Here is a 13,928-nt window from a genome sequence, read left to right as displayed (position 1 = left end):
GCAGAGGGTGGGGGGTAGTTGAGATTGTTTGGCTAGAGAAAGAAGAATCAAGGCACATACATACATACGTATCTGCACGGCCGGCACATCGAGGGAGAGTGATGGTGAAAAATCTGCCGTTGCTTTTCTTTTGGTGTTGATTTTGCTCTGCATCCTCTCTCGTCACCCCCCTTAGGATTCCATAGACCCCTCCACCCCCTTGCATGTGGCGCTTTGACGCCTAGGGGAATGGGTGACACGCGGACATGTACGTAGCAAGGTGGTCTTTGCTTCTTGGGGTAGTCTGGAGCAATCATCAGAGGATGGATAACAATGTCTTCCGGATTCTCATGATTTTTGGTTTAGTTTCCACGTGAGATGAGGTGAGATTGGTAAGGATTAGGCCTAATCTAATTTTATTTCTTCAACCATTTTAATTGGCAACAACTATTCATGTGTAACAAGTTTAGTCTCTAACTTGAAGATTCCAGTTAATTAGCAACATTTATGTCATATTTCTACCTGTTGTATATCATAATAAGTTTTTTACTCTGTAATAAATGTTATTGTTTTCAACTAATAGTTTCTAAATCATGCGTGAAAAAAAAATTTAAATTTATCTTATTAGCTTTTAACTAAATCTCTAGTTTGAGAAATTCATATTTAAGTCATTTGTGAATTTTTTAGTTAGATTTTAATGACAGCACTTATATTCTCATTTTTAAATATGTTTAAAGCTCTAGATTTTTAAAAACAATTGTTGTATATTAATCTTTTATATGAAAATAAGATTTTTATAAGTATTTAATTATTTATTCAACAACTCTTAAATTTACTTAAATTGCGTTTTGATTAAAATTTTCTGTTCTTGATTGGTTTACTAGTTTTTAGAAACTATAAAATTATTATAAAGATAACTTCTTATTTGCTAAGTATTAAACAGGTCTTTAATTTTCTTTTTTTAATCAATTCTTAACTTTTTTTCTGCTAAGCGAATTTTGAATGAAGTATTTATTTATACGAATTTTCATTTTAATAGGAATTCGATATAAGTTTTATTTTATGATATAAGTTAACTTTAATAAATTCTAAGAAAATCTAAAGCATTAAGTAGCTAATTTTTTATATTATAATATAAGAGAAAAAATAAATTCTTTTTCATATTCATTTACCAAAGTTTCTACTTTATTTAAAAAATTATTTTAGTACTTTAAATAAATAGAAAATTCATTTTAATTATTAATATCAAATTTCTCTACCGCCAAAATTTATGTTCTGAATATCAAAATATGTAATCTTCTTAAAATACAATTCTTAAACTCGCTCTACTCTAACTTAACTTCTATTTTTGTCAAAATTTTTTCTATTTTTCTATTTTTGTCCAAAACTATAAGTTCTATTTTTGTCCAAAAATCGAAAAACTCAGTAACCTATATGCTAAACGAAACTGTTTTCTTTTCTGTTAAGAAATTCCCTTAACTATATTATATCTTCTAGAAGATGTACTATCCATGTGTTATCTGGAACTTTTTGATGTGGCCCACTAGCTCAAAAAGTTTAAGACCCCTGCCTTAAAATCTAAAAATTCCTCATCTATAAAATATTTTGATTGTGTATATTATAAATCTGTTGATTTGCATGATCTTTTTATGCATAAAGAATTTAATTATAAACAAAAAAAATACTTTTTCTAATTATGCTATCGTTTGCATAAACCTTTAAGAGGTTGCTAATGGTAGGTAAATAACATTATCACGGCGCTATTTTTTTAAGGTAAAGAGAGGGGGTTTTTTTGTTAAAAAAAAAATTTGACAATTGTTGGCTAATTTCTGTCTATTCCTTACAAATGAGCTCATTCACCTTCTAGCATCTGTTTTCTGTTTCTTTTAAATTATTTTTAAGTCAGACTAAACAGATTTTATGTGTTGAGTGGTAATTTCTGTCTTCTATTATTCTAAAATATTTTCTTTTTAAACGTTTGTAATTGAATCATTAAAAGGCCATTCACTGAAGATATTATTTACTTGAGCTTTGTTTAAAATATTTACCATGTTACATAATTAGTGATGATTTTTGTTTCTTTTAAGATATTACATTATGATAAATGAGGATTCTTTTAAATATTTTTTTTTATAAATTGAATAAAAGAAATGAACATGATTTTATGGCTTTTTTTGGGTGAAATGATCCTAATTATGCATGATTTTAAAATAAAAAATATTACATATAATGTCTTATGAAATATTATCCTAATGGTATTTAAAACATTGCATCCTGATAAATTGTCAAAAATATAATAAAAGAACTGAATAAGATTTCTTTAAATAACCGTAATATTTATAGACTTTTGTTTCATGCAAAATATTATTTTAAAATATTATATTGCAGTTATTTGCTGCGAACCTTCAGTTTCGCAGTAAATAATTGCATTTTTTCAGAGTTCCTATAATTTTTGATGATTTTTGCTTCATTTAATATAATAATAAATAATAATACACTTAAATAATAATTCTGATAAAGAAAGTTTTTTGAAAATTGAATAAAACAAGCGAGTAAGATATTATGATTGTTTGGAAAATGACAATAATTATGTGTATGATGTTCATTTCATGTAAAATATTATATTATGATTACTCTAAATTCTGTTTAAAGTGAGTTTGTCATAAATATAATAAAACAACTGAACATGATTTTATTTCAAGTAACCATAATTACTAATTATTTATTTATCACTTCAAATACTATATTGAGATAACTTTGTTAAGCGTATGCAGTAAATAACTTCAATTTTTTCAAAGTCACTATAATTATTGATGATTTTCGTTTCATTTAAAATATTATATATAAAATATTATACTTTAATATTTTAAGGATAAATGATGATTCTGTTAAATGTTTAATTAAATTACAGAGATAATTTTAAAATTTTTTTAATGTTTATTATTATTTTAAAAATAAAAATATTTATTCAAAGCTATCTAAATGAATAATTTCAAATTGAAATTGAGATATAAAAAATGCTGCATTGCTCATACTCATATTTTTGCTACTACTTTTTAATTTTTTTACCAGGTTTATGGCTACCTTATTAGTTCTTTTTAACTAGAGTTTATTTGTTTATTTTTTTGATAAAGCTACTTGAATTAATCTCTCTCATTATTTTCAAAACTTAATTATTTATTCATTATTTCTCAAATCTTAGGTTTTAATCTATAAATAATCTTTAGATATTGTATGGAATCTAATTTGCCGTGCAATTATAATTTTTACGTACAACATATCAACGATATTAACAACATATCAACGTACAAAAACTTCTGCTAATATACCAAATACATATAATTTTCACTTCGTGAAACATTGGCATTCCTTTAGTACGCTCTAATCGGGAGTAAACTTGGCCCCCTGATACTTTTGATGGATAGTCGTGGAAAGTGTTGTTGTGTACACATCTTATAACTTCTGGTTGGCTATGTTTGATTGACACCAACCAAAAAAGTCTCGCCAATATCATTACTCTCAGGTCTTAACTCCTTGATCGTTACTTATTCTACGGTTACTAATATTTTTCACGCGTTACATATACTAGAGCAATATTTTTCCTATATATTTTCCTAATCAAATAAGTAATAGGTATTTTTATACAATATTTAGATTTTTATTATTTATAATAATTCTATACTATATGTAATCAGGTATTAGAAAAAAAATGATTTCAACTTTTTAGATAAAATTTTATGCTTTATAATGTTATTATATAATTATTATATTTCATCTAATAAAAAGATACTTTTTTCCACTACTCCTGGAAAAATAAGAATGAAATATACTAGCTGCAAAGTTAGTAATAAATATATACATTTAAATTGTACAGTGTGCAAAAAACTAAGTGGACCACCCAGAATAACTTTTAATCCAATGATCGGATCTTCTCGTTCTAGAACTCAATCTTAATGGTTCGAGGGGTTGACTTCAAATGAGCTAATTAATTAGTGCAAACGGTATTTTAAGTTATAAAATCAGACACAAAAACGTACTTTCTCTGAATAAACATACTTTTTTATTGAAGAATTCGGATATCTGACTACCGAGATATAAGGAGTAGCTGCAATCTGGGAAATGTGGTGCCGATAGTTTAATCAAGAGAGCGGTCCAAGGTTAGGACCCCTTAATGTTAATTTTATTTTTCGCGTATTTCGTCATGTATCGAGAACTTTTTAAAAGAATTCAAAAAATTTTCCTCACAATTATAAAATTCGTTTATCTAAAACTAATCCCAAGCAGAAAAAAATTACTTTTAGAAAATATATATATTTGTTTTATTTTCTTTAATAATAGTCGAAAAAAATTTTAATTGTAAGGAATACAATTTTTTACATCATTTTAAAGAATGTAATCTTACATGGCAAAATACAAAATCTGTGCGAAATCGGTAGAATAGTTCCTGAGAAATTGAGTATTAAAAACACAACTTTTTTGAAAGAGTATGTTTATTCAGAGAAAGTACGCTTTTGAGTCACATTTTGTAACTTAAAAATTCGTCTGCACTAACTAGCATATTTGAGATCACCCTCTCGAACCATTAAGATTGAGTCCTAGATCCAATCAAAAGTTTATTCAGGTTTTTTTTTTTTTTTTTTTTTTTGCGCACTGTGCATGATAATTATGAATTAATACTATATAACTGTTAGAAAATGAAGATGGTTTTGACGTAGTTGCTTCGGGATGATTTACTATATAACTATTATAGATTAATATATTATAGATTAATATATTATAAATGTTACTTTTTGCAACTATTCTCATCAAAATGTGATTTCAGAAGTAATTAATGCCGATTAAGGTCTAGTCATTTCCTATGCTAAATATAATTTAAAACTTTAAGCTTAAATTCAGTTCAAAAGTTGCTTTAAGTTTGAAATAACTGATTTGTGCACTTATATACGTAAATTAATATTAATTTGCAAAAACAATTCGATTTTAAGTCATAGCAGCGGGTAACCAATTCAATTAAGATTCTTTTGTTCCTTGAAAAGTTTAAAAATTAGATGAAAAGATTTTTGTAATTTTTGTGAAAATTTGTTTGTTTTAAATTATCTTAAAAAAAATCATTTTAGAAGGATTAATATCAATTGTATTCCATGTGAACTTTAAGTTAAGTATGGTAATCGTGAATAATTAAAACATATCTTTATTTTTCTAATTTTACTTTTTCTGTAAGTTTTTTTAACTCAATTGTTCTGTTAGTTTTAATGGTTCGAAAATATTGTATTAATTAGTCTGTAATTGTATTCTGTAAGTTTATTAACAGAATTTCTAAAAAAATTTTAACGCATTTGTAAAAAAATTTTTAAACTTATATAGATTTTCTTAATTGTTTTTCTACGTGATACATTTAAATGAGAATTTTTATGCTAACAATAGGCAATTACAACATAAAACTGTTATAGAAGTTGCAGTTATAATAGACCGTACAAAATTTTCTTGTCGAATTGTGTGAATATGTAATAATAAAAGCTATAATTAGTTCTTAAATATTCGTATTAATAACTTTAGTTTATAATTTTTTTCTTGAAAAAATTCTCTTTACAATTTCAGCATAAAAATTGTAGAAAAAAAACTCCAAAAATATTAATCCAGTTTAAAAATAGTCAAAACTTAGTATTAATTTTAATGAAATTTACAATTTATCAAACAATTAAGTTTTGTTTTAAATTTTTAAATAAAGAGAGCATGTGGATCTGGATAAAAAAAATTTCATTTAAACTTAGTCTTTTTTTTCCATTAAATTAAATATTGTTATCTTTAGTAACTAATAAAACCATAAATCAGTTAATACACTATTAATTACGAGCTGAATTTAAATTTTAAAATTTTAAATCGCATCTGATATTAGTATTGGTCATTCCTATTGTACGCTAACTATGAAAATCACGCCAGAGATATAGATTTTATATCTGTCCCCAAGAAATGTAACTCAAAATTCCATATCTATCTTAGATATCTCGTAAAAAATGCCTCCAAAAAATATCCACTGTGCATGATATTGAAAAGAAGAAAAGATATAAATTTCAAGCGCGACAACTTCTAAGAAAAATAGCGATGTTATCCGAAAAAGCGACGAAGGGCCGGCCACGGGCCGATGTCATCTGCAAGAATAGGTTGTGGCCGAGGGCGATCTGTGTGTAAAATACCCGACGACAAATTGTCAACCGATCATAGATACTGTATAAGTAGATAAGGCCATTTTCTGAACTAGATGACGAGGTTTCTTTTTCCACTGCAACCGTGGTGTATTTTAAAAGCCATTCTTTCACCCCCACATCCCTCAATGATCTCATGTTTTTAGCCTTCAAGGTGGGGGTGTTCACGCCTAGGGTTTTGTTGTGATTAATGGGACCAAATCTTGCGGAATATAAGAATTTTTTTTTCTTGCCGGGATCGTTTTCTTCGATTTTCGAACTTCGTTGATAGCTTTTTCTCTATTTTTTTTTTTTTTTTTTATTTCCCTGTATTTTTACGGTCTTTTTAGTTTGACGAGAAATGTGATGAGAAGTTTTGAAGAATGGCTATAAGTATTGATAGCATTATGTCTTCGCCATTTTTCTTTTTTGCTTTTTCTGTCGTTGTGAAAACATTCGAGTTATGGAGTTAGCGTGAAATTACGCAATTGAGTAAGAGCCTGTTAGTAGGTATCTCTAAACGTAAAGTTCTGTAAATGTCTCTGAAAAAATTTACGTCAACGATATTTAAGTTAAATGATCGATGTTGGTTGAAAAAAATATTTTCCAAGTAAGGATTTGACCAACATTGATTTCTGACAACTCATATTTTCGATACCATATCATTCATATAGAATCAGAGAGACGCCGCTGAAATTATTATTTTTTAAAAATACTGATAAGTTCTATAAATGTCTCTGAAAAAAATTTACGCCAACCATATTTTTTTTTTTTAAGTTTAGTAATCTGTATAAATGAAAAAAATACTTCCCAAATAAGGGATTGACAGATATTGATGTCCAACACCTAATATTTTTGAAATCATAACCTTCCTTTAAAATTAGAAGAATGCAGCGAGAATTATATAAGAAAACAATAATAAAATACTGTAAATTTCTATAAATGCCTCTGATAAACGCTTACGTAAACGATACATTTTAAAAAAATCTAACAAACTATATGGCCACAAAAATATTTTTTAAAATTAAGATATTAGCAGTCATTGATTTCATAAAAGTATTCTCATAAAATTATAAGGAAGCTGAAATTATTATTTTAAAATACTGCATTAAAGAAAATAATGTATATAATTAAATTGATAAGTATAATTAGGAAAATTAAAATTATATTTCACTATTTAAATATCTAATTTTATATTTGTTTTCATTTATTTTTAAAATATTTATTTTTTTATTTTTAAAAATAATAAAGTTAATGTATTTTGCTTTCGACAATAAATACTTTCTCTACTGTCGATCGTATAAAACAGTTTATATATATTTACAGTTTCTTTTATGCTGTAAATAAATAAATTTGATGGATAGCTATTTGTTATACATCCACGATTTGTATTTTTCTTCGCACTTCTATGTTTTCGAGAAAAAGAAATCTATATTATGTATATAATTAAATTAAGAAATGTACAAATTTGAATTAATATATAAATGAGTATTAAAATTACATAAATTAATGAATATTTAAATTAATGAATATTAAAATTATATAAATTTGCATTACATACATATAAATATTTAAAATATTGAAGTTTTATATAATTTTGATTCTTAACAAGAAACATGTTCTCTACATTCGACTTGTATTATATTATTTAATATGGTATAAGTTTAATATTTATGAAAAGTTATGAAATGTAACGCTTTATACAGTTATGAAAAGTTACATAAAGAAAAGTTTTTTACAGTTATGAAAAGTTACATAATGAAAAGTTTTATACAACTTCGGTATAGATTTTTCGCCTCCTGTCAAAAAGTAAATGTGATTGGTTACGATTTATGATCTATGGAATTTTCTCCATGTTTCTATATTTTTTAAATACCTTTTCAAAAACCGAAAAATATGATTCGGTTTCATCCGGCATGAATCACTTTACAATTTTTACCCTTTCCCCTTTATCACAGCTACTTAGCTAAAAGTGGCAAAGGTGATCCTTTTTTACTTAACTAACTTTCCCTTTTTATCCCTTTATATTCAAAAGTGGTTTTCTTGGCGAACCTTTGCTTCCGGGCGTAGGAACACACACGCCAAAACTTCCAAAAAATTTTTCTTCACTCGCTTTTTCAACACCTGTAATATTACTCGAGTTTTGTGCTGCGGTAAGGGATGTAAAAAAGAACAAAGGACAATTTTTTGAGGATTTTTTTTCTTTTACTTTCTCATTTTTCTGGTTTTACTTAGTGGAAATATTTGTCTTGGATTATGTTCTATGTTTGCTTATGAGTCGTTTGGATAAGAGTAAAAAAATTTGCGCGGAAAAGTAAAAAAAAAAAAAGAAAAAAAAAAAAACTTTGTAAAATAATTTTTGCAAATTTTCTCCTTTGTTATAAATTTTTTTATGTTGATTCTTTCTGAGTTTGAACCAATCTGTATTCTAAACTTTGTTTATTGTTGGTTTTTAAGCAATAATATTTTTTTCCGTGGAATTTTTGAATTAGCTATTGATTGTAAAGTTTGTTTGCATAGATTTTTTTTTCTTCAAAAAGATACGATTTATTTAGTCCCAAGCTGATGTATTCTAAACACGATTTCTAAAGAAGTCCTTATCTGTTTACATTTTAGTGAAAAGCTTGTAAACAGAAATAAACTTTAAATACATTTTAAGCTAAGTCTTGAAAAAAATAGCCTTCTGGCGATGCAACGGAAAGTGTAAAAGAAAAAACAATAATTCAATGAAGTGTATTTAGATATACGCAATTTTATTGGCCGTTGTATCTTCGTTCAATCATATTCAAACTGTTTATTTAGAGATAAAAAGCCATTTCACATATTTTTCTAAAGAGTAACGTAATCTATTTCTGTAGTTCATTTAAAATTTTACTTCATGAATGCAGTTATATACATAGAATAAAAATTTTGCTATTCATTTATAAAATGGAATTTTAAATGAACAATAGAAATAGAATACCGGTTTATTTTGAACTATTGCTGTTCACAAAATTTTAAATTCTAATGTTATACCATTTATGTTATTCCCCGCAATGATTATAATAAATAATTTATATATAAATATAAATATATATATATATATATATATATATATATATATATATATATATATATATATATATATATATATATATATATATATATATATATATATATATATATATATATATATATATATATATATATATATATATATATATACTAAGAAACGCTAAACTGAAAAAATAAAAACCTGTTTGATTTCGGAAAGAAACAGAATGGAATTAAAAGACGATTATAAACTGAAAGACTTCGAAAGAAAGAAGATTATAAACTGAAAGACTTCGAAAGAAAGAAGATTAAGAGCTGAAAGACGATTAAGAGACTTTTCCAAGTTTCATCTGGCAATCAAACTGGTTTTAGTGTTTTTCAATCCACTTTCCTCAATTGTGATTAGACAACTTTTATCAGTACTGTGGTTTCTCGTACATAGCTTAAATGTTAGTTTCGAATTATAGAGTGCACATATTTTTTGCTTTGTTTTCGACAAGAATTCTAAAAATATATGTTACGAGCGTTGATTACGAAACATTGTTTACAATAATTTTATTACTTACACTGTTTAAAACAAAACTAAATATAATTATTTTATAATTTACTCTGTCTAAATTTCATTGTCAAAAAACTATTTTTTAATTGTAAAATTGAAATCATTAGTTATAGCATAATGATACAGCAAATCACAAATATAATATAGCAAATAGCAAATCACATAGCTACTTAGAGCTCTGAAATACATGAAACTTTAATACTGAAGCTAAGAAAAGAATAATTGCTGAAAGATATTCTCTTATTGTTTATTTCTGTATTATATTCTTATTGGTACTTAATTGGTGATTAAAAACAAGATCTTTGCTTGAAGAAATATCGGATTAAATCATGGCGCTCCTATTAAACAAGATCTCTTATCTTGTATTACGGGATCGCGTATAATTATCCTGTATTCTTGTTTAGTACGTTCATTTCATATTATTGTACATATGTTGTGATTTGTCTTATATTAACATAAATATGAAAAAAAAATTCGATTTTTAACTATTTTTTTTTAAGTCTATACATTTAAAATATAATTGGTATTTTAAAAAATAAATATTTAAATATTATTGCAACTTGAATATGTGCTGTTATAAGCATACAAATTATTCATGTTTAGCTATATATTCATATCTAATAGCTGTTATAAACATGCTAGCTATTCTTTTTATTGTACAAATTTTATGATTTGTCTTATCTTAACATTAATATAAAAATGTTTTCGATTTTAAATTGATTTTTTTGAAACCACACATTTAAAACTATAAGAGGGTTTTTGTAAAATGAATATTTTTACAATCTGAATATGTCCTGTTATAGGCATACAAGTTATTCATATTTAGTACACTTTCAAACACTACTTTTTAAGGCTTCCCACGGATCTTATAAATTTTAAATAGAAGAAATAAATTTACTTTAATAACTGTCTGTATTTCTTTTTTCAAGATACCATTTTGACGTTTAGGGACTTGGTTACTTCAAATTCTTATATAAATATATTTCTTTTAAAAATAATACGTAGTGATGTTCACAAATTTATTTAAGCTATAGACTTTGGTTTAATTTTCATCAGCCCTTTTTAAAATGTATAAGACCAGCAAGGATATTGTATTTATATAATCATTAAATATTTTATAATGATAAGATCATGTTGAGCGATGATAATGTGATTATGTTGAAAGTTGATGATGTTGAGAGGTAAAGATCATGATAGATGATCACTGAGTTTATGCATATGTGTAATCTATAAAACTTTTGTACTTCAAAAAAAAATCAAATAATCTCAATTTTTGTTTTTGCAGGGATCTAAAGCTCACGGGATCAAGAGGTCCAGGGCGACCAATAATCACCACGGCGAGAAGCCGGGTATCGGTAACGATTCCAACATCCCTCCTCTGTTGATGATGAATTCGCAGCTGTTGGCTCAGCATCAGCTGCAACAGCTATTGCAGCAGCCATCGCCAACGCAGCTGCAGCAATTGCTACAGCAGCAACAGTCCATTTTCTTACAGCAGCAGCAACAGGTGAGATACATACTATCCGGGAAATGGAACGAATTTTAAATTAGTCGTTCAAAGCAATTTTAAACACTGAAAACCGAACTTGTAGGAATATATCCTGCCTTCAGTCTTTCATTTCACAAAAATAAAAGTTCTCTATGAAAGCGAATTTGTCGCAATACTTGGCTCCTTAGTTAGATTCTAAATTTCAAGGTTGTTGCTTTAAATACGCTACTAAGCTAATGTACAACGACAATAAAAGTAGAAATTACTGAAAAAATTTGGAGAGTTGGCTATTAATTTATGCGACTTTCTTAGTTTTGTAGAAAAAAAGGCCACTTCTGCATAATTGTAACAAACTTCGGCAAATCAGGAGCGTTAATTTTTAATTTATTCGGTTATTATATGCAGCTTTTTAATGCAATTCGGGGTGTAACCATTTTCCATGAATGTTGCAATATGAGGATTAAGCTGTGGACTCAAAGGAGCTGGACTCAAACACTGCTGGTGCCAAAGAACATCTCTCTACAGTGTGTTTTACTCCACGACAGATGGCAACACTATACTATTTTGCCTTGATTCGGCAAACAAAACGCATGAATCTCAAACAACATCAAATTCCGAATGGAAGATAACTTTTAGGAGCGTAACATTAACTTATGATCAGTGACCAGATAGTTAACGTTAAAAAACAACCTTCAGACCCTTATTTTTATGATAATGATAGCTTTACGGGCATAAGTTTATTTTTAAGGTTGGTGAGTATACACTTCTTGCTGGTTACTGACCATAATCTAGCGGTAAAATTTTTTAAAGCATGGTAATTAGTTCATTTACTGCCTGTTATTATTTAAACCATGGGGTTATTATTTAAATCATCATAATATATCTATCGAACCATTAGTATAAAAATTTTTTGAAAATCTATTTTAATTCCTGTAACTAATCTGCAAATGTATTTCTAGCAAACTAATCTATTTCTATCAAAACTTTAAACAAGATTACTGTTTAACATGATAATTTTAACAGGGTGCGTAGCGTTTTTAAAAAGTGCTTAAAGATGCTTATTTTTGATTTACGTTTTTTAAAAGCCCTTAAAGGTGCTTTTTATATTCGGGGTTCGTAAAAAGTGCTTAATTTTTTATTTTTTAAAAAGAGATTTTTTTTTGCCGTATTGATTGTCGTTCTAAATTACAAAAAAATTCATGATTTTCACAATTTTCTCTGCAATATTTATCAGAAACTAATTGTTTTATCTTGATTACGTAAAGTTTTTTTTTTTAATGTTTTTGAATTTTATTGCTTTTATGTTTATGAACTAAGTACTTTAAACGATAGAAAAAAAGTAATTTTTATTACTGCTCAGATCCTAATTAGGATTTTTTTTTCTTGGATTGTGAATAAAAATATTTTTAGTGCTTATTTTTTGTTGGAAAATCTGGCTACGCACCCTGTTTAAACATGATTAATTTCAGCAGCAGCATCAGCAACACCAGCAGCTAAAACAACTTGAATCCGTGATACCTCACATCCAAGAACAGATCAACCTCAATATTATGCAGCAAAGCCAAATTCTCCACCAACTCAATGGGCTGAATAATGGCTTGCCTGGTCTTGGTTCTTCTGATAAGAAAGCGAACCGACAGCAGTTGCAACTTCAACTACAGCAGCTGGCACTTCAACAACACCAACTAATGCAACAGCTACAGCTGAGCAATAGACAATATATGATAAACCTCCAACCTTTCATGCTTCCGCAAGGTATGCTTACGCAAGGTTTCTTCTAAAAATTCTAACTACTCTTCATAGAATAAACTAAAAAGCTAATGAGTTATAGCTTTTCTTAAAATTCGTTTAACACTTCAGAAAAAAATGAGTTCGTTCTGGTAAAACATTTGGTACTTACGTATTAACGCAACCAGGCCAAAATTCGCATAAATCGCCAAATTTGGCGACCCTACTTACGGCAACCCTACGTGTTATACGTGGTTTTTCGTAAAGAAGCAAAATAATAATAAATAATTTTGTTTTAATAATAATTTGATAATTTTAATAATAATTAATTAATAATAATTTTGTTTTAAGTAATTTTTAAAAAATAATATAAAAAACAGTATTAAAAATTGTCTGTAATTAATAAATGTACATTTTCTTTCTATTCATACTTTCTTACTCAAACTTACAAATCGCGCCAACCTGGTTGCGATAATACGTAAGTACCAAACATTTTTTTACGAAGTTTATAAGATAAAATATTTGATTGCATCACACTCTTAGCACGATGCTTATTAATCAACGTAGGAGCAATTTTCTGTTTTAAATTAGCAGCAGGTCGGGATAGCCTGGTTGCCAGGGCGTTACTCTTTAGTCTCTCATAAAATAGTTTCCCCTCTTATAAATAGATGTCAGCACAATATTTCTATGTTACTTAAAACTTGTGGAACGCTTCAAAAAAAAATAAGTGGAACATTTTAACAGCGGCTGGGTAAAAGGAGAAATGTCTACTTTTAAATAAATAAATAATATCATTTCTATAATATTTTTAACATTAAAATATTTCAATATTAAAATAAACATTAAAATATTTCAATATTAAAATAAACATTAAAATATTTCAAAGCTTCTTAGATCATTTATAGCGTGTAAAAATAATTCTGGTAGCTTATTAAATTAACATTTTTAACTGTATAAA

General features: G+C 26.9%; 1 protein-coding gene across 19 annotated transcripts in view; it reads left to right on the top strand.

The window, feature by feature from the left end:
• LOC107437615 (forkhead box protein P4) overlaps positions 1-13,928 on the top strand; it is a 297,109-nt gene that overhangs the window by 248,897 nt on the left and 34,284 nt on the right. For 10 of the 19 annotated variants that reach the window (XM_071186863.2, XM_087152136.1, XM_087152132.1 and 7 more), the window contains exons 4-5: positions 11,039-11,260; positions 12,712-12,997. In XM_071186863.2, coding sequence (XP_071042964.1) covers positions 11,039-11,260; positions 12,712-12,997 — 508 coding nt within the window. The remainder of the gene's footprint in view (positions 1-11,038; positions 11,261-12,711; positions 12,998-13,928) is intronic. The other 9 variants (XM_043044143.3, XM_071186859.2, XM_087152137.1 and 6 more) reach the window with 1 other exon arrangement.

Source organism: Parasteatoda tepidariorum, chromosome 9, assembly GCF_982258835.1.
Source record: "Parasteatoda tepidariorum strain Cologne lab strain chromosome 9, Ptep-v5.0, whole genome shotgun sequence".
NCBI lineage: Eukaryota > Metazoa > Arthropoda > Arachnida > Araneae > Theridiidae > Parasteatoda > Parasteatoda tepidariorum.
This window is presented reverse-complemented; position numbering and strand designations above follow the sequence as displayed.